General features: G+C 40.7%; 1 protein-coding gene across 1 annotated transcript; it reads left to right on the top strand.

Moving 5' to 3' along the window:
• Positions 1 to 24,480, top strand: TM4SF20 (transmembrane 4 L six family member 20). The gene is made up of 4 exons (XM_073629063.1): positions 1 to 258; positions 17,857 to 17,922; positions 19,799 to 19,950; positions 23,975 to 24,480. Exons 1-4 carry the CDS (start codon positions 76 to 78, stop codon positions 24,282 to 24,284), a joined length of 711 nt encoding a protein of 236 aa, XP_073485164.1. The 5' UTR covers positions 1 to 75; the 3' UTR covers positions 24,285 to 24,480.

Raw genomic sequence — 24,480 nt, 5'->3', positions numbered from 1 at the left:
TCCCTTTGAGGTATTGTTCCAGATCACACTGTTACCAGTCTGTCTTTGGAAGACATCAGTTCACAATCTCCCAACATGACCTGTACAGAGAACTGGTCTACTTGTAATGGCTTCTTTCTGTTGGCATTGTCTCTACTTGCTATTATTTTGAACTTGACCCCACTTGTTGCAGACTATGTAGAAGATGGGAGACTCTTTTATAACTCCATCTCTTGTTATGAGTGGTGGCTTCCAGGACTCTTTGGAGGAGGATTGCTTGTAAGTATTAATTCAACCTTTTTATAGAATTTGGAATCTCATACCTGCTGTACTTTAAATATTGACAATGCATAGACTATATGTGGCCAAATAGGCTTTTAGTCATGTGTCAAGCACTAGAGATATGCTGAAACAGCTTTCTTTCCAGGAAGGATAGTATACCATCCTGCTTATTATTTTTTAGTCATCTTATTCAAGACAGTTAACAGGCTTGTTCTAATCCTTAGACTACATTGATCAAATTTGTTGCACTGATTGTCAAATACACACTTGTGACTAAATATTAAAACAGCAATACATTTAAAACACTCATGAAAAATCTATTGTTATATACAGCATATACAATATACATATATATATATATATATATATATATATATATATATATATATATTTATTTATTTATTTATATTATATCACAAAAGTGAGTACACCCCTCACATTTTTGTAATATTTTATTATATCTTTTCATGTGACAACACTGAAGAAATGACACTTTGCTACAATGTAAAGTAGTGAGTGTACAGCTTGTATAACAGTGTAAATTTGCTGTCCCCTCAAAATAACTCAACACAGCCATTAATGTCTAAACCACTGGCAACAAAAGTCAGTACACCCCTAAGTGAAAATGTCCAAATTGGGCCCAATTAGCCATTTTCCCTCCCCGGTGTCATGTGACTCGTTAGTGTTACAAGGTCTTAGGTGTAAATGGGGAGCAGGTGTGTTAAATTTGGTGTTATCACTCTCACTCTCTCATACTGGTCACTGGAAGTTCAACATGGAACTTCATGGCAAAGAACTGTTGCTCTACACGAAGATTGCCAAGCCAAGTGTGTCTTGCCTGCAGTCAAGCATGGTGGTGGGAGTGTCACGGTCTGGGGCTGCATGAGTGCTGCTGGCACTGGGGAGCTACAGTTTCCATGAGGGAACCATGAATGCCAACATGTACTGTGATACTGAAGCAGAGCATGATCCCCTACCTTCAGAAACTTGGCCGCAGGGCAGTATTCCAACATGATAATGACCCCAAATACACCTCTGCTGCCTTGTTAAAGAAGCTGAGGGTAAAGGTGATGGACTGGCCAAGCATGTCTCCAGACCTAAACCCTATTGAGCATCTGTGGGGCATCCTCAAATGGAAGGTGGAGAAGTGCAAGGTCTCTAACATCCACCAACTCCATGATGTCGTCATAGAGGAGTGGAAGAGGACTCCAGTGGCAACCTGTGAAGCTCTGGTGAACTCCATGCCCAAGAAGGTTAAGGCAGTGCTGGATAATAATGGTGGCCACACAAAATATTGAAACTTTGGACCCAGTTTGGACATTTTCACTGGGGGGTGTACTCATTTTTGTTGCCAGCTTTTTAGACATTAATGGCTGTGTGTGACAGCAAATTTACACTGTTATACAAGCTGTACACTCACTACTTTACATTGTAGCAAAGTGTCATTTCTTCAGTGTTGTCACGTGAAAAGATAGAATAAAATATTTACAAAAATGTGAGGGGTGTACTCACTTTTGTGAGATACTATATATACATATACACATATATAAATATATATATATATATATATATATATATATATATATATATATATATACATACTAATTTTTCAAAGTCTCCCCTTTTCTGAATGAAAGATGCTTTGAGAGAATGCTAGAGGCTGATTTACTAAAGGAGTTGAGAATCTTCATTCAAACAGAAAAGCCAGATTCCTGTTAGTTTTGAATAAAAGATCGTGTGCAGAAGATTTTCCCGATCGGATAATTAAAGTGAGTATTTACATGCTTTTTTGAGTGAAGATTCTAGGCTTCTTTAGTAAATAAGTCAAATGGTGCAGACTGGTTAATTTAAATGATGAGACGCATATACCAGGTTGTCATGATAGTTAATGTAAATAGGCATTAAGTTTTAAGAGTTTTTGGAGAGTTACAAAACCAATACAAAAAATTGCAATCATAACATATAGTTTTTGGCATATTGGGCAAATACACTCAGGGTACACCTCTCTAGTACTGGGTTGGACCTCCTTTTGCCTTAATTCTTTGTGGCATAGATTTAACAAGGTTGAGGTCCATATTGATATTATATCACGCAGTTGCTGCATATTTTTCAGCTGCACATCCATGTTGTGAATCTCTCGTTCCAACACATCCCAAAAGTGCTCTATTGAATTGAGATCTGGCAACTGCGGAGGCCATTTGAGTACAGTGAACTAATTTTTATGTCCAAGAAACCAGTGGTGAGATGATTTGAGCTTTGTGACATGGTGCATTATCCTGCTGGAAGTAGCCATGAGAAAATGTGTACATTGTAGTCATAAAGGGATGGACATGGTCAGCAACAATACTCAGGTAGGCCGTGGCGTTTATATGATGCTCATTTGGTACTAAGTGCCGGTTCACACTGCTGTGCTGCGAATTTGTTCCGTTTTTTTGTCCTGTGTGAGGTGCGATTTTACAGCGAATTTACCGCAATTTTACCGTGATTTTACCGCGACTTTCAGGAGTTGGTCATAGCTGCGATTGATATTCTAGCCAATGGAATCATAATGGAAAAAAAAAAGGGTGTTAACTTCCTGTGTATTTCCTGGTTTTTGTGGAGAGTAGTGTGGTGGAATTCGCACATATCTGAACCAACAATGCGATTCCAGAACGATTTACATTGATGTCTACGGAGGCTAAATTCGCAACGCAACGCTGTAAACTCGCACAAGACCCTTTTTTTTATCGCATCGCATTCATAGAGGAATCGCAACGCATGTATGTGAACGACGGTCATAGAAAACAATGACTTTAGGGATGACATGCGAATTTAGAATGTTTTTGACGCATCAAATTCGCCATGAACTCGCATCAGTGTGAACCGGCACTAAGGGGCCCAAAGGGTGCCAAGAAAATATCCCCCACACCATTACACCACCACCAGCCTGAACCATTGATACAAGGCAGGATGGATCCATGCTTTCATGATGTTTAGGCCAAATTCTGACCATTCCATCTAAATGTCGCAGCTGAAATTCGAGACTCATCAGACCAGGCAACAATTTTCCAATCTTTTAGTGTACAATTTTGATGAGCCTGTGTGAATTGTAGCCTGAGTTTCCTGTTCTTAGCTGACAGGAGTGGCACCCAGTTTGGTCTTCTGCTGCTGTAGCCCATCTGCTTCAAGGTTCGATGTGCTATGCGTTCAGAGATGGTTTTCTGCATACCTTGGTTGTAACAAGTGGGTATTTGAGTTACTGTTGCCTTTCTTTCATCTCAAACCAATCTGCCCATTCCCCTCTGACCTCTGACATCAACAAGGCATTTTTCCCCACACGACTGCCGCTCACTGGAAATTTTGTCTTTTTCGGACCATTCTCTGTGAACCCTATGAGATGGTTGTGTGTGAAAATCCCAGAAGATCAGAAGTTTTGGAAATACTCAGACCAGCTCATCTGACACCAACAACCATGCCACTTTCAAAGTCACTTAAAGTCACTTACTTCCTCTTTCTTCCCCATTCTAATATTCTGTTTGAACTTTAGCTAACGTCTAGATTCTTAAATGTATTGATTTGCTGCCATGTGATTGGCTGATTAGCAATTTGTGTTACCAAGCAATTGAACAGGTGTAACTAATAAAGTGGATGTTGTACCGGGGGCACAGTCTGACACACCGCAACTCCGATCTAGGTAAAGAGTCTCTGACGGACAGTGTCAAACAATGCCACTCATCAGTGTCCATCAGTTCCACCTATCAGTGCCCATCCTTGACCATCAGTGCCCACCCATCAGTGCTGCCTATCATTGCCCATCAGTGCCACCCATAAGTACCCATCTGAGCCACCTATGAGTGCCCATCAGTGCTACCTATCAGTGCCCATCAGTGTCGCATATCAGTGCCCATCATCGGTGCTCATCAGTGCCACCTCATTGGTGCCACCTCATCCGTGCTCATCAGTGCCACCTTATCAGTGCCCGGCAGTGCAGCCTCATCAGTGCCCATCAGTGAAGGAGAAAACGTACTTATTTACAAAATGATATAACAGAAACGAAGAAAAACTTTTTTTTTCAAAATTTTCGGTCTTTTTTTATTTGTTTAGCAAACAAGAAAAACCGCAGAGGTGATCAAATACCACCAAAAGAAAGCACTATTTGTGGGAAGATAATGATAAAAATTTTAAAATTGGCTTGGGCAGGAAGGGTGGAAAGTGCCCTGTATTGAAGTGGTTAAAGCTGTATTAAACCCCAAAGCAATCATGAATGAATGAGTGAGTGAGTGACTTGTATAGTGCTACCTATGCGAACTGAATCGCCTCAGGGCGCTTTTTAACATACCAGCATGTGTTTTGGAGTGTGGGAGGAAACCGGAGTACCCAGAGGAAACCCACGCAGGCACAGGGAGAACATGCAAACTCCAGGCAGGTAGTGCCGTGGTCGGGATTTGAACCAGCGACCCTATTTCTGCTAGGTGAGAGTGCTACCCACTACACCACTGTGCTGCCAATCATGTAAAATACTGCAGCTTACCAATTCATAGATGTGGTGGCTGCTTTAGTTTTCTTTAGGCTTTTTTTCGCTTGGTGATCCAGCCAGTAAGGTATCTTTAGGCGTGTAGCCACGCTGCAAATTCCAGCAGAAAGAAACTACTGATTTCTGTAACTAAGATTGAGATCTGTGTGAATATAGCAGCGGCTGCGTCATTCATTTACACAGCTTGTATGTGAAGCACACAAGCCCCGACATCCCTTGTGGTTGTCATCTTGCAGTTCTCAATGAACTACCAATGGCACTGTGGAGCACTGTGGTGGTTAAAGTGGAAGTAAAGTTCCACACATTACGGTTTACAACCGCTTTAATTGGTTTCTTCCTGTCAGTGTATCTGCCTGCCTGCAAGGGATGTAGGGCTGGGGAAAAAATCGATTTGAACCTTGAATCGAGTTGAGAGGTCAAATCAATTAAAATTTTCAGAAAATCGATTTTTTCGTTTGTTTTTTTTTTTTTCACCAGGACCGGCGCTGACACCGCACCAGTCCCGAGGAGCTGCGGGCAGGAGTTTTTAGGTGAGGCCGCGGCTTCGGCCTAGTCCGTGAGGCCAGATGCCGCTGACTAGGCCGAAGCCGTGGCCTCGCCTAAAAACTCCTGCCAGCAGCTCTTCAGGACCGGAGTGGTGTCCAGCAAAAAAAAACTTGATTCGAATTGTGAATCGAGTTTTTTTTTAAATCGCAGATTTTTTTTTGGGAGAAAATCGCCCAGCTCTAACAGGAGGTATGGTACACAGATATACTGACAGATCTGAAGGAGACCTACATGGCACCAGCAGTCTGCTGACCCCTGGTGAAATCCTTTACAGGCTCCAAAAAAACTAAATAATAAATGCATTTTTTTACCTGCAAAAAAAGTGTATTTATCATTTTTTTCTAAAAGGTGAACTTATCCTTTAACACTACCCTCTCCCAGGTTACATAGTTAGTAAGGTTGAATAAAGACACCCTGAGTGAGCGTGTCTACAATTATCCCTCTTTATTCAAGGTACCCATATAGCACCGTCAACTTACGCAGTGCACCACACATACATTGCACACTCACATCAGTCCCTACCCTCAAGGAGCCCACAATCTAAGGTCCCCAACTCACCTTCATATACTAGGGCCAATTTTGGACAGAAGCCAATTAACCTACCAACATGTCTTTGGAGTGTGGGAGGAAACCAGAGTACCCGGAGGAAACCCACACAGGCAGGGGGAGAACATGCAAACTCCAGGCAGGTAGTGTTGTGGTTGGAATTCGAACCAGTGACCCTTCTTTACTAGGCGAGAGTGCTACTCACTACACCACTGTGCCACCAGTACTGCTGTCCAAAGGTGTATCCATTGCTCATTCATCCAGTGTGGAGACACCATAAGACAAGAAGTATGTTACTGGCCAGATAATCAGATCAAAATAAGGGGAAAAAAAGCAAAAAAAAAAAATGAAGCAGATACCATATCTAAGGACTGGTAAGTTGCAATAAATTACATTTTGTTTTTGAGTTTAATACGACTTTAAAGTTGTGCTGCAATAAGTATGAACAGCGACAGTCCATCCATAAGGGCCACAGGGGCGATGCCCCCCTAATCTCTGGCCCATAATCTCCAGTTTTTTTTTTTTGTGAAGCACATGATTAGAGCCAGAAAAAAAAAGGTAAATGTGCTTCCCTGTTTCTAGTAAAAAAGAAGGGGAATTTGGGACTTTAAATGAAGCAAATGAGTATGACTCAGTGAGATTTAATGATGTATTGACATATTGAATAAATATTAAAATACATAGCATAAGCATACAACATGTACATAAGTAGTTTCATAAATGATTCACTATAATCTGCCCTTACCTCAAGTGAAATCAAATAGCAGGGCTAAAATTAAATAATAACAAAAAGAATATATATGTGTGTATATATTAATAAAACTAAAATGTGACAAACTATTAAGTATCACTCACTTAAGAGCAGAATATATTCTAGTGTTATCAAAAGCCATACAGTATATATTAAATTAATACACATAAAAAGTCCAATAAACAGTGACGTAGTGATGTAAGTGATGATTCATAAAATAATATGATATAGATCTTCAGTGAAAAAATCTTCCACCACACCGCTGTGAAATGTGATCTCCACTCCCCTTCAGCGAGCAAACTCACCAGCTACTTTTGCCTTACACTCTCGTGTTCGGCTCACAGGCTATTCCCACACAGTAGGGGGCACAGTGATAACCTCCACTCAATCCCTGTTGGGTGTCCAGAGTATATATACAAGCGTACTCTCCACATGAAAAAAAGAAAAGCGATCCAATAGTGCAGTAACGCAATAAACTTTAATACAAGCAACACTCTCCTCCACCATTGAACTCACATTTCATAAACTTGAAGCAAGCAAAGAAGCACAGCAAACAGGGTTATCACCAAAAAAAACACTCTCCAAATGATGGACGGACGTATGGTGGTCACGGCGGACCCAGGCAGCTAGGTGTTCGGTAACACTCTCACCCATTCCCTAGAGTCTCCTGGAGCCGCTTCCCCGCTTCCTCGTATGGCGCTTCCTGTCACAGTGTCCTACATCAAGCGCGTCAGATTGCCTAGTAGCCACGACCCGACATGTTTTGTCACAAGGGACTTATTCATGGGATTGGCTAAACAGTCTGGCAATCTTTCTTAATAACCCCCCTCTCGTATGACGCGCGGCAATGATGACACCGCGCCTGCGCACTACCCGTGTCTCCGCTCGCACCATACGTGTACATTGCTTTGTGTGTAAAGGTCAACATACATTTAAAATCCTCTATTACTGCAAATGTTAAATATGCCACTATACAGCAACAAGAAAACTGATTGGTAGTCCCGCAAAGCCATCTGTGGACAGCGCAGATCACCAATCATACTCACGTTTGTTCTATATTGCAGGTATAAAGTGACACTTTATAAGACATCTTATAAAAAATAGAAAATTTTAATACTGTAGAAAATAAAATTAACATTAAAACTGAATGGTTGAAAAAATAAAAAAACTTAACCCATTACGGTCCACCCCAGATTATTGTATCACCTGGGCACCCTAAATAAACCTCGACGACACACATTTCTTATCTCAGATTCCCTTTCTGTAATTACTAAAGTGCAATATGTTATCATATCCAGCCTGTCCTCCCTACCTGTCACTCCCACTTATAGGTGATCTCATGATTGCGTTGGTGTGGCAGATTCTCAACCTATCAATATTTAAGATTAGGGTGACATGTATAAAGGACCTCAACTGTTTACTCAATAATCATTAATGAAACAGTTGAGGTCCAATTCTATATTTAAACCCCCAGGGAAAAGACATCTAAAAAGGTATATCCATCGGGTTTCTCGTTGAGAAAGATCCCTTATTCTGTTTGAGCCCCTCCATGATGGATATACAATGTCTATCCCACAGAACTGTAGTACACTGGGGTCCTGGTTATGATATTCCTTAAAATAGAGGGCACGCTGTGATACTTAAAACCATTTTTTATATTGGTTAAATGCTCAGAAATACGGACCCTCAGTAGTCTTTTCGTGCGTCCTACATAGAACAGGCCGCATGGGCACCACATCAAGTACACCACAAATGATGAATTACATGTGATGAACTCCTTTATTTCAAATGTCTCATTTACTCGATTAGTGATGCTCTTCGTGCTCCTGCTCCTGTTTTTCACTGTTCTGCAACATATGCACTTATTGCACGGGAAAAAACCTTTTAGATTGATTTTAATTGATGGTCGGCCTGGAGGGTCAAGGATTTTTCTTACCACTTTGTCTCCAAAGTTGGGGGCCCTTCTGTAAATAAACTTGGGAATTTCTGTTAACATCTCTCCTAAATGTCGGTCCCTACGGAGTATGTACCAATATTTTTTGAAAATGTTCTCTATCTCTCTATACTGACTGTGATAGTTCGATATAAAGCCCCATTGGTGTTTTTCCTCAGATCTAAACCTTTCTTTATTTTTCAAACAGTCCTCCCTTGGTATATTAGCAACCCGCTCTATGACCTCATCCATGGATTTTTCTGAGTATCCTTTCTGAAGGAATCTCTCCTTTAAAACATTTGCCTGCGTGTAATACTTCCCTTGTTCAGTGCAATTCCGGCGGACCCTCAAAAATTGTCCCTTCGGGATGTTCTTTATCCATACAGGGTGATGGCCACTCCTGATGGATAAAAAACTGTTCCGGTCCGTCGGTTTAAAGTATACACTAGTTACCAGAGACTGTTCCTTCCTTTCAATGGTCACGTCCAAAAAATTAACGCACGTCTCGCTGATCTGGGCATCCAATTTAATATTGGTGTTGAGGTATTTTAAAAATTCATCGACAGAGTCCCTAGATCCCTCCCAGATGAACAGGAGGTCGTCTATAAACCTTCGATAAATTTCAGTTGGGGAAAAGACTTACTAAAGATGAACCTGTCCTCCCACTCAGCCATGAACAGGTTGGCGAGGCTAGGGGCAAATTTAGCCCCCATAGCTACGCCAACCTGCTGAGAAAAGAAGTGCCCATTCCACCAAAAATAATTGTGTGACATGCAGAAGTTTAGGGCCTGGCCCACAAATCTCTTCTGCATGTCAGGAATGTCCTCCCTTTTACTCAGGGCCCAATTCAATGACAGAGATGCATCCTCATGTTGGATGATCGTGTATAATGAGGACACGTCTGCTGTCACTAAAAGGATATCGGCGGCAGGATTCAAACACACCTCCCCCAGTCTTTGAAGAAGGTCAGTGGTGTCTCTCAGATACGCCTTAGTGGTTTTCACACTTGGCTGGAGAAACCTATCTAGGTACTCTCCCAACCTTGCCGTGACGGATCCTATCCCGTTTACAATCGGGCGCGCTGGGGGCAATTTAGCATCCTTGTGGATTTTGGGAAGTGTATATATTACTGGAATTCTACACGCACTAGGGACAAGGTATCTTCTTTCTCTGAGATTCAGGGCATTACTAGCATAACCCCACTCAACCAGTGAGTTTAATTGTTCCCTATATTTCTCAGTAGGGTCAGTGGTTAATCTCTCATATGTGGAGGTCAGCGAGGGAGGAGGGGGAGAGGAGGGGGGACACAGAGAGGAAAGAACCATCTAGTAAACAACAGGGAAGTGATGAAGGGACCACAGCCATATACAAACAGGGCAATGGGACCATTTCCAGGAGGCGAAGGGGCTGTCGGGCAGGACGAGGGCAACAACCCAAAAAAGAGATTGAGGGATATGTAAATACGGGTGTATTGAGGGTCCGCCGGAATTGCACTGAACATGGGAAGTATTACACGCAGGCAAATGTTTTAAAGGAGAGATTCCTTCAGAAAGGATACTCAGAAAAATCCATGGATGAGGTCATAGAGCGGGTTGCTAATATACCAAGGGAGGACTGTTTGAAAAATAAAGAAAGGTTTAGATCTGAGGAAAAACACCAATGGGGCTTTATATCGAACTTTCACAGTCAGTATAGAGAGATAGAGAACATTTTCAAAAAATATTGGTACATACTCCGTAGGGACCGACATCTAGGAGAGATGTTACCAGAAATTCCCAAGTTTATTTACAGAAGGGCCCCCAACTTTGGAGACAAAGTGGTAAGAAAAATCCTTGACCCTCCAGGCCGACCATCAATTAAAATCAATCTAAAAGGTTTTTTCCCGTGCAATAAGTGCATATGTTGCAGAACAGTGAGAAACAGGAGCAGGAGCACGAAGAGCATCACTAATCGAGTAAATGAGACATTTGAAATAAAGGAGTTCATCACATGTAATTCATCATTTGTGGTGTACTTGATGTGGTGCCCATGCGGCCTGTTCTATGTAGGACGCACGAAAAGACTACTGAGGGTCCGTATTTCTGAGCATTTAACCAATATAAAAAATGGTTTTAAGTATCACAGCGTGTCCCTCCATTTTAAGGAATATCATAACCAGGACCCCAGTGTACTACAGTTCTGTGGGATAGACATTGTATATCCATCATGGAGGGGCTCAAACAGAATAAGGGATCTTTCTCAACGAGAAACCCGATGGATATACCTTTTTAGATGTTTTTTCCCTGGGGGTTTAAATATAGAATTGGACCTCAACTGTTTCATTAATGATTATTGAGTGAACAGTTGAGGTCCTTTATACATGTCACCCTAATCTTAAATATTGATAGGTTGAGAATCTGCAACACCAACGCAATCATGAGATCACCTATAAGTGGGAGTGACAGGTAGGGAGGACAGGCTGGATATGATAACATATTGCACTTTAGTAATTACAGAAAGGGAATCTGAGATAAGAAATGTGTGTCGTCAAGGTTTATTTAGGGTGCCCAGGAGATACAATAATCTGGGGTGGACCGTAATGGGTTAAGTTTTTTCATTTTTTCAACCATTCAGTTTTAATGTTAATTTTATTTTCTACAGTATTAAAATTTTATATTTTTTATAAGATGTCTTATAAAGTGTCACTTTATACCTGCAATATAGAACACACGTGAGTATGATTGGTGATCTGCGCTGTCCACAGATGGCTTTGGGGGACTACCAATCAGTTTTCTTGTTGCTGTATAGTGGCATATTTAACATTTGCAGTAATAGAGGATTTTAAATGTATGTTGACCTTTGCACACAAAGCAATGTACACGTATGGTGCGAGCGGAGACACAGGTAGTGCGCAGGCGTGGTGTCATCATTGCCGCGCGTCATACGAGAGGGGGGTATTTAACAAAGATTGCCAGACTGTTTAGCCAATCCCATGAATAAGTACCTTGTGACGAAACATGTCGGGGCGTGGCTACTAGGCAATCTGACGCGCTTGACGTAGGACGCTGTGACAGGAAGCGCCATACGAGGAAGCGGGAAAGCGGCTCCAGGAGACTCTAGGGAACGGGTGAGAGTGTTACCGAACACCTAGCTGCCTGGGTCCGCTGTGACCACCATACGTCCGTCCATCATTTGGAGAGTGTTTTTTTTGGTGATAACCATGTTTGCTGTGCTTCTTTGCTTGATTCAAGTTTATGAAATGTGAGTTCAATGGTGGAGGAGAGTGTTGCTTGTATTAAAGTTTATTGCGTTACTGCACTATTGGATCGCTTTTCTTTTTTTCATGTGGAGAGTACGCTTGTATATATACTCTGGACACCCAACAGGGATTGAGTGGAGGTTATCACTGTGCCCCCTACTGTGTGGGAATAGCCTGTGAGCCGAACACAAGAGTGTAAGGCAAAAGTAGCTGGTGAGTTTGCTCGCTGAAGGGGAGTGGAGATCACATTTCACAGCGGTGTGGTGGAAGATTTTTTCACTGAAGATCTATATCATATTATTTTATGAATCATCACTTACATCACTACGTCACTGTTTATTGGACTTTTTATGTGTATTAATTTAATATATACTGTATGGCTTTTGATAACACTAGAATATATTCTGCTCTTAAGTGAGTGATACTTAATAGTTTGTCACATTTTAGTTTTATTAATATATACACACATATATATTCTTTTTGTTATTATTTAATTTTAGCGCTGCTATTTGATTTCACTTGAGGTAAGGGCAGATTATAGTGAATCATTTATCATTTTTGCACTGTTTGAATTTTTAAGCGGCAGCTGTCAGTGAGGTTTAGGTCTGTGAGCGCAGCGTTTGGCACATAGGAAGGGGCGGTGATCCTGTGGACCATATCAAGTGATAAGTAGTTTCATGCATGAACATTAACGTGGCATAATTAAGTAAATCCATATATATATACATATATATATATATATATATATACATATATATATATATATATATATATATATATATATATATATACACATAAGTTGACAGCACAATCAACTTAGCAGCACAAAACAATCCTGAATATAAAACCTTGGGAAACATGGGAAATGAGGCTCTAATTGGCTTCAAAAAGGGTGGGCCAGGGGCGCAGAGCACTGCACCCTGAGCTCACCCATTTATGACAATATCAAATCAATATTCGCAGATGTCTTCCTGCTTCTCTTCCCAGCCAATCAGGATAGGAAGCGAGTTCAGAGACTGAATTGGCTGGGGGGAGAAGCCGCATAAGCTGGGGAAGCCACCCAGGACCTGGATGGGGTAAGTGCGGGGGCTGGGGAGCTTGCGAGCGGGGCTGGTTCTCCATTTTGGGGGGGGGGCAATTTGTTTGTTTCTACATCCTTGGGGGTGCCATTCAGAATGAATGGCAGCCTTGCGCGATTACGAAGAGCGGTGCGTTTTCACTGCGGGTGGTTGTGGGTGCAGGAATTGCTGCGATTCCCGGACCCGCAGCCATGCACACAGATGTGATGTGATGTTAGTGATGATTGCTGTGAATGGGTTTTTAGTGATGAATTGCGGGCAGGTGATGGGTAGATCACGTCATTAACTTGCTGTCCCTCAGAACCTGGACAGGAGTAGGGGTGGCATTTCCTGGAACCCATCCTCTGTATTTTTCTCCTATAGCAGCTGAAAGACGGTTTCCCATCCTCTCCCTCCCACTGGCATTCAGCTGCCACATGAAGAAAATACAACAAATCGCTTCCAGTAAATGCTGGAATGTAATTCACTCCTATAAGCAAACATAATGTGTAACAAAAAAAATCCTGATCACTTCCCCAGAGCAGTACAATGTTACTATGGTAAAAAAAAAAAGAAAAAATGTAATAAAAAAATGTAAATTGTTTTTTTTTTTTTTTTTTAAATGATAACTTTTTTTTTTGTACTGTCACCAGTCAGTGTCCCTAATTACCACCACACCAGTGATATGATGACACTGCACTGATGACAGTATGTAAAAAAATATTTTTTTTTTTTCATTTCTTCATTTTTCAAAAAATCATGACAAAACATTACAACTTCAAAAAACCCGCCATGCCTCTTACTAAATACCTTGGACTATCTACTTTCCAAAAAGGGGTCATTTGGGGGGTGTTTCTCAAAGAAATGTAGCAGAATACATTTTGGGCTAAATTTATGAAGAACAATTATTTATTAGCAAAAATTTTTAAAAGAAACAAAGAAAAACAAAACAAAATTTTCAATCCTTTTTTTGTTTAGCAAAAAATCGAAAACCCAGTGGTGATTAAATACCACCAAAAGAAAGCTTTATTTGTGTGAGAAAAATGATAAAAATTTAGTTTGGGTACAGTGTTGCATGTCCGCGCAATTGTCATTTAAAGTGCGACAGCGCTGAAAGCTGAAAATTGGCCTGAGCGGGAAGGGGGTTAAATTGCCCAGCATTATAGTGGTTAATCCCATTATAAATTGCCTTTCAGCAAAAAAAAAACAAACAAAAACTGGCATTCTGGAAGCAGCAAGATCATGTGCTAAATGCCTGACAATGGCTGCTAAGCCACACTTTGGAAAGTGATTGACGGCAGAGCACTTTTTGGAGTGTTGGATAGTGTCAACCTAGCCTAATAGATTACTCATGTGAAATATACTTGGCAAATTAATGTATCCATGCACAGAAGGTGGTGGTTAAAAATTCTACCTCTGCAAAGTTGGGCTGTAGGAAAGTCATTGCATAAACATACCCAATATTGTCTGCACTAGTTGGTGTTAGCCCACAGACATACAATCATTTACAGATCCAACTGCTATTGGCCAAAATAACCATCAGTTTATTTGTTATGGGTACCTTGAGACTTTTGCCAATTCCCTACTCAAGAAGAATAAAACTGTAATAAAATGTTTCTCCACTGAAAACTTTTCTTATCTATATTAAACTCATAAAAACACCTAATTATGATGTTATGATGACGTGTGCCTTATAAACACTGGTTACTAAAAGCAAGCCGCTAATGACCTAGAAATTTGTTTGCTCAAAAACATGTTGACGATTAACTGGCAATTAGCCTTTGCTTACATGGTACAAGGTTTAGACTTTATAGTTGCTATTCCTTAAACTGAAACCAACTGGGGTAAAAAATCACAGGTAATGCCATAAAAAAATGCTGAGTCAAGTGAGAGTACAGGTTCTTCAATTATCGAGTTAGTACTTCCCAGCTGGATCAACTCCCATATCATGAAATTATCACTGTAATAACTTCCCTTTTAAAATAGATTGCTGGTAAGTAGTCAAATTACCACTATATACCAAAGTAATCAAAAGTTTATTATGCCACTGCAAGGTCAACAAACACTTAAAGTGATTCTAAATTCAATTTTTTTTTCCACATAAAAATAACAAACATGTTATATTTACCTGCTTGTGTTGCAGTGGTTTTGCACAGAGCAGCCAGGATCCTCCTCTTCTCAGGTCCCTCTTCTGTGATCCTGGCCCCTCCCTCCTGTTCAGTGCCCCCACAGCAAGCAGCCTGCTATGGGGGGACCCGAGCCGAGTCACAGCTTTGTGTGTCCATTCAGACATGGAGCCCCGACCCCGCCCCATCTCTCCCCGATTGCCTAGCTGACTTTAATTGACAGCAGTGACAGCCAATGGCGCCTCTGCTGTGTCTCAGCCAATCAGGAGGGAGAATTTCAGACGGCTGAGACAATCGTGGACATAGCAGGGAAGAGAGGGGGCTCAGGTAAGTGTTAGGGGGGCTGCTGCACACGGAAGGCTTTTTATCTTAATGCATAGAATGCATTAAGATAAAAAAAACCTTCTGTTTTTACAATCACTTTAAAATCACATTGATCCTGCACGGTTCACGTACAGTATGTACTGTGTATCCAAAGGATTTGGCTTTAAATAGAATCTACTAACACCTTATGTCCTTACTTTTTTAAAGACACAGTGATCAACTTACCTGATGTAATTTGCAGTTATTCACTTTAAAGGGTAACTCCACTTTCGTCAGGGAAAAAAATAGCAAATAGAAAAAAAAAAAAATCTAGCGTATACAATTGCTCACAAGTCATATTGTAATTGAATGTTGTTAAAAAAATTACCTTTCCTTTTCAATCTGTAGCGCTGTAATTTTCTGTAAAATGCAATGCAATATGGCTACCTGGAGGTGTTCTGTACACAGAATGCATACAGGAAGTCCTCCAGAAAAATAATTTCCTGCTTGTGTGATATGCTCACTGATTTTCAGAAGTCTACACTAAGATACAAGTCAGATATCCGGCATCTCCTGCAACAAAAATGTCATTTTTGGTGATATACTCCTAATAAGAAATCACATCTAAAGGGATGGAGACCCTGTCATTTTCCTCATTAAAGCCCTGCCGCTGCAGCAGCTTATTGATAATTATGAATTTACTTCAATTAGATTCACTTTCCACATGTACACAGGCAAACAGACAGGGATCTCTTCAGAATAACAAAAGGTAGGAATTTGCAACAAAGTTTGTTAAAATCCTTGTAATGTACCATAGATCACCTGGAGAGGATTGTTTTTTTCTCAACAAAGGTGGAGTTACTCTTTAATTTCCAGGCAGAACACCATGCCAGATCCACTGCAAATATTCTACATTATTCAACATGAATTCCAGAAGCAATATTACACATAAACCAGTGAGAAGCTTTCTCTTGATTTCCTTCAATTGGTTTTTAAATTCCTTTCAGTCAGTGTGGCAGTTCCTAGGCCAGTGTTTCTCAACTCCAGTCCTCAATGCGCCCCAACAGGTCATGTTTCCAGGCGTTCCATTATTTTGCACAGGTGATTTGATCAGTTTCACTGCCTTATGCCCCGTACACACAGAAATGCCGCCAGCAAAATACGTTTGTCTGTATGCAATTCCGACGCGCACAAAAAACACGCATGCTCGGAAGCATTGAACTTCATTTTCTCGGCTCGTCGTAGTGTTTTACGTCACCGCGTTCTTGACGGTCGAAAGTTCAGCGAACTTTTGTGTGACCGTGTGTATGCAAGGCAAGCTTGAGCGGAATTCCGTCGGAAAAACCATCCAAGATTTTTCCGACGGAAATACCGCTCGTGTTTACGGGACATAAGTAATCACCGCAGCTGTTTCATCCAAGGGAAATCCTGAAAACATGACCTGTTGGGGCACCTTGAGGACTGGAGTTGAGAAACACTGTCCTAGGCATATCCACCACCAATACAGCAAAGGAAAATGTTGTTACTTTTGTATATAGTGGTAATTTGATTACTTCCTAGTTCTGTTATCTGTTTCCAAAGAGAGGTTATTACAAGGATAGCTTAAAATAATAAATGACCTGCTGCCCCATAAAACAATAAATGACCTGCTATAAAATAAAAAAGAATCTGATTAAAAAAAAAAAAAAAGTTACCTGCTGCCCCATGGGAAAATCATCTCAACTCCTGAAACATGGGTACAGACCTCAGCTCTGTCTGGCTGTTGAACGACATCCAGCGTAAATCAGGGTAAAACGAGACATAAAGCCTAATCCAGGGTCTAAAACCTTTATTTTAAATCAGCAGCACAAGATAACAGTCAGCCAATGAATGCCTTCATTTGTGGGGCAATAGGTAAGCACCGTGTTGCAAAATGCATCAAGATGCTCTGTGGATGACTGCTGCCTTATGCCATTAATTTGAAATAAAGCTTTTGGGTGCTAGATTTAGCTTGTATGGACCACTTTATTTATTCTGATTAGAGTAAAATGGTAGTTACTTCACTCAAATACTCCTTTAGAATTATTATTAGGAATCTAAGAATTTGCGTCAGTGATCACTTTTTTATGCTTAAAGTGAACTTTCCTACAGGTATTCTAAAATGCCTCCTCCTTTGCTATATAATGATAGCCCGCTCTCCCCTCAAGCTGGAAAAAGAGAGAGAGAGAGAGAGAGAGAGAGAGAGAGAGAGAGAGCAGCTGGGGGGCTTTTAACCCTTTATATGTCCACTAGCGGGGGGTTAAAAGCGCCCCGCTAGTGGCCAAAAAGCGCCGCTTTACCACTGACGCCCCCCACGCCTCAGTGTGAAAGTGCCCTTACAGTTTACAGTAGACCAAGATAAAACAACCTCCTAAACAAATCCTAACCTCTTCATGTGACTAACCTGCAATGTGAACTGTTAGAGCACATGACTTTAGTTAGGATTTAGTGTATGCCCTTCTCTATCAAAATGTCATCACTTGCAGCTCTAGGCTCTAGTGATTGGTATATGTTTATGTATTATAGAATGCTGCTTTTTAACCTTTGCTATTGCTTCCCTTAGGTATTACCAGCTGTGTCAATGACCCTGGCAGCAAGGAAGAAAGGTAGCTGTAACTCAAGATGTGGGGTAGGTATACTTTGAATCATTACCAAGGTAAAATGAAATAACTGGAAGATAACAAACACATATTTGTAGCGCACCCCGGTAGGAGCCGTTGGTGAATTGGCTCCTATTTCCCCCTTAGGGCACACACAGCCAGGCACACTGCATTTTCAGCACTCCTCCACTGGCTCCAAATAACCGTTTTCCTTTTTTTTCCTTTTTATTGGAAACGATGAACTTAGATAGGGGTAGGGAGCATGAGATACACCGATGAACTAAAAAACTGAACAACTTGAGAACTTAATTTCTCTCTGCGCTTCACAAAATTGCTGGCTGCAACTGCACAAGACTGAATGTCCCACAGGATATCTCTTGGTGAACTGTACTCTCTCCAGAGCTTAAAAACTGCAGAGTCACTGTTCTTCAGCACTGGAGTCTTGTACTCACATAGCCACAGGATCATCAGTTGCCTCCTGCCAATATCCACCAGGCTCTTCCTAGTGAGGGATGTAGATTCACACCACTATAGGACAGCTGGACTCTTCCCCACCAACTTCCTCCTGGCTCTCTCCAGTGAGCTTCTCCAGACCCAACTTAATCCCTTGACACAGATCTTAGATAAGGCCCCCCTAAACTTAGCTGGGAGCTCCATGTCTTTCTCAAGGCTTCCTCTAGGTTCCCCTGGCAAAGAACATATCAAATGCTTTTCTAAAAAATACAAAGCAGATGGAAAAAGGGTGTCAGAAGCACCTTCTCTTAAAAAATCATGACTTTAGCAGTTTCTCAAAACCTGTCTCCACTTGTGTACTTCAAATTAGGGTTCTTGGGTGGAAGATGCTTAATTGGAAGAGGCTTGTATTGGATGTGAGGGCCTTAGGAAACAATCCAAGTTTACATATTGCTGAGGATGGATGGATTCAAGTCCAAAAATTAAATACTCTTCTAATCATGTAACAATGTAAATTACATTTTTTAGAAAATGTATTTATTGGCTAACTTTAAATAAGTATATAGTTATTCTAGAAATCCACAAAAATAACTGATTGATTGATATTTGCCCAATGAAGGGAATCAAAGCATTATTAATATATAGTATACGCTTTAAGAAGAAAATATGGTAAGATCACTTCCCAATCCAAAAACTTACTCTCCTCGTTCCCCAAGGTAGGTATACAGGTTATCGTATAAAGCAACACGGGTTGTTCCCATTGATAGTCCCCTGACCTTCAAGGTAGTGGAATTCATTAAACATGAAAATATTGAACTAAGGAAATGATATATATCTTTAATCTAGGTTTACGTGAACCCAATGTTTAATATTTGAAATTTCATGATATTTACCTATATAAACCCTACTGTAAAACAATGAGCTTACTTTATAGATCCTTGTAAACTTACTTTATGTATCTTTATAACATTGTATACTCAATAAACTTCTTTTGACAAGGAAAATATTGTGAGTGGCTGTATTATAATGAATTACATTTAAAAACGAGGTGACTTTTTCAGAAGAAAACTCTGTTTATGTCCTCATCAATTTAGCTCCTATAGCAACAATCTGACCTCAGATGCAGTGCGGTCCCTATATAGACTATCCGGCTTTCTGCTGCGTTGAACAGAGTTTACTTTCAAATGCATGGACTTACTCTGCTTGCATTTTATAAAGTACATTGATGTATTAAAGATAACATTCACTCATTTATTTGTGCCATTTATATCCAGATTTTAGGTTTAAAATGTAAGAGATCTCCAGCAAAACTATGGTCATGTTTTCAATAAAGCAATAACAAAGGCTTTCTTTCCAGGGATAATGTTAATTACCTTTACAAATGCTTTTATATTATTGTCCATACATCTTCTATGGAAACTGTCAAAAGATCTAACCTTCTGTGTCCTGCAGATGCTGTCCTCCTCTCTGCTATGTATTTTCAGTATAATTGGTGGCCTCTACTGCACTCTTATAGCGCTGTTTGCTATCAGTAAAGGACCTCTGATCTGTGAAAAAGGAAGCATTACCTTGGATCGCTGTGATTACAGCCTGCGAAACTTCAGGTAAACTTACCGCTCTCTGAGAGTAACCTATGTGTGATTTTATTTATGGCTTTCTAGTCCTGTTTTATACAACAAGCCATATCTGTGTGACTGGTGGAGCACATAGTTTCATTATATTTTGACTTATTCTTATATATTGCTTATTTGTCTTGAATTATTCTATATGATAATTTTGTCTTTCAAATATAACCATAAGATTATTACTCCCATCGTAAAGGATGTAAGACACAAAATATAAAGCAATATGTCAAAGCCCAATTAAAGCCAAAGCATTTTATTTCTTCATAGAGAGAAGATTGGAGAAATTTCTGATTACTTCTTGTCAGGACAAGAAATGATGGGAAATCTCTCAAATAAAGACACAGACAAATCATTTTTTAGTTAGGTAAGGTAGGCCTAGAACGTCTGACAGTGCTTTAAATGCTGTCTGTGCTTTCCTGTCCTGATGACAGCTGCTCCCATGGTTTCTTGTATGGGTGTCATAGGGACAGGAAGACCCCTTTCACACTGGGGTGCTTTGCAGGCGCTACAGCGCTAAAAATAGCCCCTGCAAAGCGCCGTGAAAGAGCCGCTCCTGTCTCTCCAGTGTGAAAGCCCAAGGGCTTTCACACTGGAGTGGTGCGCTGGCAGGATGTTAAAAGTCCTGCTAGCAGCATCTTTGGAGCGGTGAAGGAGCAGTGTGTATACCGCTCCTGCCCATTAAAATGCTGCAGCAGCGCTTTGCGGGTGGTTTTAACCCTTTCTCGGCCGCTAGCGGGAGTTAAAAGCGTCCCGCTAGCGGCCGAATACCTCCACAAATACGACGGTAAAGCGCTGCTAAAAATAGCAGCACTTTAACGCCGACGCCGCCCCCGCCCCATGAACATGAATAGATTCTGGACAGCCGCACTCTTAAATTAGCCTTGTTTATTTGGAAAGGTTCACATCAAAATCAAAGGTAACAGCAGACAAAAGAGAGCTGACGTTTCGCACTAACGTTAGTGCTTACTCATAACTGACAATTAAAAAAATGCCCTCAATAGGACCAAGGAGAGAGATAAAAACCTGATCAAAATTTGGCTTGAGTTTGTCATTCAAGTATAACTAAAGACAAAACTTTTTCTTTGTCTTATTTTGGAAAGAGTGGAAATGGATTAGAACACCTGTCAGGTTTTTATTGCTGTCTGAGCCCCCCCCCCCCCCCTTGGGGAGATGTATCCTCTCTATTTGTCCTGTTTACCATTATCATTAAAAATATACAATTACAAGAAAATCTAAATTTCAGGTCCTCATCAGAACAGTAACAGAGGAGAAATCTATCAAAGGAGACAGTAATTCTGGTGTCAACTTGGGATTCCCTAACTTTCCTCTCACTTTCTGTTTTGACATGGGATAGCAAATGAGAGTAATTCTCCCCCATGGGACACAGATGGCAAAAAAAACTGGCAGGGGCTATAACCTATAATCTACCCTTACTCTATTCAAATGAAAAAAAAAAGTCCTTAAAGAACTCAGTTTAATGCCAGACCGCTATTCCTAAACGTCAAAGGACAGCATACTGACAGGATTGGTACCAGCTGATTGGCGAAAAGCCCATTTGGTACCAATATTCAAAAAAGGGCAGAGATCTATTCCTGAGAACTATAGGCCTGTCAGTCTAATGTCAGTACTTTGTAAAGTATTTGAGGGAATGAATTTGCTGATGAAAACCGTATCATTAGCAGTAATCAGCATGCATTTACGAAAGGTCGCTCTTGCTAAACCAACCTATTAACATTCTACGAGGAAGCGAGCTGGACAATGGTTGGCCGGTGGATGTGCTGTATCTGGATTTTGCAAAACCATTGATACAGTCCCCCACAAATGCTGAGGTCTGTAGGCATGGACCATAAGGTTTATTCTTGGATAGAAAACTGGCTACGGTGGCGTGTCCAAAGAGTTGTGATAAATAACCTATACTCAGAATGGTCTAGAGTAGTTAGTAGGGTACCCCAAGGCTCTGTCCTGGGACCAATTCTGTTTAATTTATTTATAAATGATATAGAGGATGAGATAAATAGCTAGATCTCAGTATTTGCTGATGACACAAAAATATGCAGGGCAATAACAACACAGTAGGACATAGTAACTTTACAAGAGGACCTGAATAAATTAATGGAGTGGGCTACTGCATGGCAAATGAAGTTTAACACTGGAAAATGCAAGGTAATGCACTTGGGGGGTAAAAATATGAACGCAAGTTACTCATTAGGGGAGAACCCCTAGGGGTTTCCAGGATGGAGAAGGATCTAGGGGTCCTAATAGAACACAGACTGAGCAATAGTATGCAGTCTCAAGCTGCAGCTACCAAAGCCAGCAGAATATTAGAATGCATTAAAAAGGGAATTTACTCCAAAGATAAAGCGATTATTCTGCCACTTTATAAGACTCTGGTTCGGCCGCATCTGGAGTATTCTGTCCATTTCTGGTCACCAGTCCTCAGAAGAGATGTGCTGGAGCTGGAGAGAGTCCAGGGAAGGGCAACTAAATGAATATGGGGTCTGGGGGACCTCAGTTATAAGGAAAGACTACAAGCACTGAATTTATTTCTTCCTGGAGAAGAGACGCATGAGAGGAGATTTGATAGCAATATACAAATATCTCAACGGGGATCCCAGCGTAAGCATAAAACTTTTCAGTCCCAGGGAGTGTAAGAGGACATGGGGCCACACAATGAGACTGGAAGAGAAGTGGTTTAACCTTGAGCTGCGTAGGGGTTTTTTACAGTCAGGTTGGTAAGGATGTGGAACTCTCTTCCACATTCGGTGGTGTTGGCAGGAAGAATGGATAATTTAAAAAAGACTCTTGGAAGTACATCTTAACGAAAATGATATACGGGGATATGGGAAATTATTTTTCTACACAGGTTAAACTGGATGGACTGTTGTCTTTATTCAACCTTACCAACTATGTAACTATGATTGTGCCACGTTTGCGTTTTCTGGCAGCTGGCAGTCAAGGCGTTTCTTTCCTGAATGGGATTCTTCCGTGTTCAGGAGAGGGAGCTTGAAGCTCCCCTAACTGCTGCATGCTCCTAAACTCTGGTAAAAGCCTATGTGTACATTGACTAATGAGCTTTTATGGAGCTGAGTTAAGGAGCTTTGGCAAAAAAAATGCCAAAGACTCCTAAACTCAAATTTAGGAGCTGTAATGTACATAAAGCAAGTGGTTGTAAACCCTTACATATACCCAGTGAAGTGACTGGCCACAGACATCAAACAAATCCACCTACATAAGTTGTACCTGCTTATCTACAGACGTCTTTCCCCTACATCTATTCAAAGTGCACAACTTAAAAGCTTGTCTGAAAGTTCAAAAAAAGGGGGGCGGAGAGCTGAAGTCACACTCTGCAGAGCTCAGTGAGGAGATCTCTGAAAGCTGATTGGAGGGAAGAAACACACCCCCCTGTACACAGCTCACAGAAACAGAGCTGAAGCTGTCAATCAGCTGGCGGTCCCTCCCCTGTCACCATTTTTCTTATGGTGTCAGGAAAACTTGTCAGAAGTGATTCATGCTGATAGCAGAGGAATGAAGGAGCAGACAGAAAACTTGAGACAAGTACACACTATAGAGTGATATGCTTTATTCATATTTCTGATGTTTATAACCAATTTAATCAGATGTCATTGTCATCTTAGTGAAAGTCTTAGCGGAATAGCCCATTGGCTTGAATACTTTCTGTGTCACTGACCTGGAACAAGTAAGCAAATCAGTATAGTCAGAAATCCTTATCTATTTATTTTTATTATTATTATAATAAATGTATAGGATTTATATAGCGCCAACAGTTTACGCAGTACTTTACAAAATAAAGGGGAACAGCAGTGTTACAATAAAATTCAACTTGTACTGGGTTATTGAAGTCAGAGGTTGGCATGATAACCAGCATTTATTCATAAAAATGTCACCAAGAACCGCCCCCATGCTTCTTTCAGGAAAGGTTCTTTTGCATGTACCATGCAGGTTTTTTTGGTTTATTTAACGCTGTCTATTGTTGTCTTCACAGTGACTTCCAAAGCCTGGATTTTGACCTAGTTTGGTTTACGAATACTACTTGCTCTCCCAAACAAATTAATGACAGTGTGACTGTCCATGGGAAGAATTCTTTTGACTTTAATCTGGACCTGGACTTTGACCTGAACCTAACGATTGATGAGGATTCTCAGAAGATTATTCACATCGCAGTATATGCGCCTCTCGCTGTTGTGGGATTATTAGAGGTGGTCGTCTCTGTTAGCCAGATAGTGGCTGGTTTGTTTGGCTTCCTCTGTGGAACATCCAAACGCCAAAATAACCAGCCACATTGGCGGGGATAGGTCATTTTGTTGACAAGACTAACAATTAATGGGTTCCACATTTGCAAGTGGTGAGGTGCAAGTAAAAATTAAAGGGGAAAAGGGGAATGTTTTGTCTATTCTATTTCCTGTTTTTTATTTCAGATACAACTGTAAAAGAGATCTGTTTAACGTAAATAGTCTAATAAATACGTGTTAATGTTATTGGGTTGAAACA

Source organism: Aquarana catesbeiana, linkage group LG04, assembly GCF_042186555.1.
Source record: "Aquarana catesbeiana isolate 2022-GZ linkage group LG04, ASM4218655v1, whole genome shotgun sequence".
NCBI classification, from domain to species: Eukaryota; Metazoa; Chordata; class Amphibia; order Anura; family Ranidae; genus Aquarana; species Aquarana catesbeiana.
The sequence above is the reverse complement of the archived record's forward strand: the minus strand, read 5'-3'. Positions and strand labels throughout refer to the sequence as shown.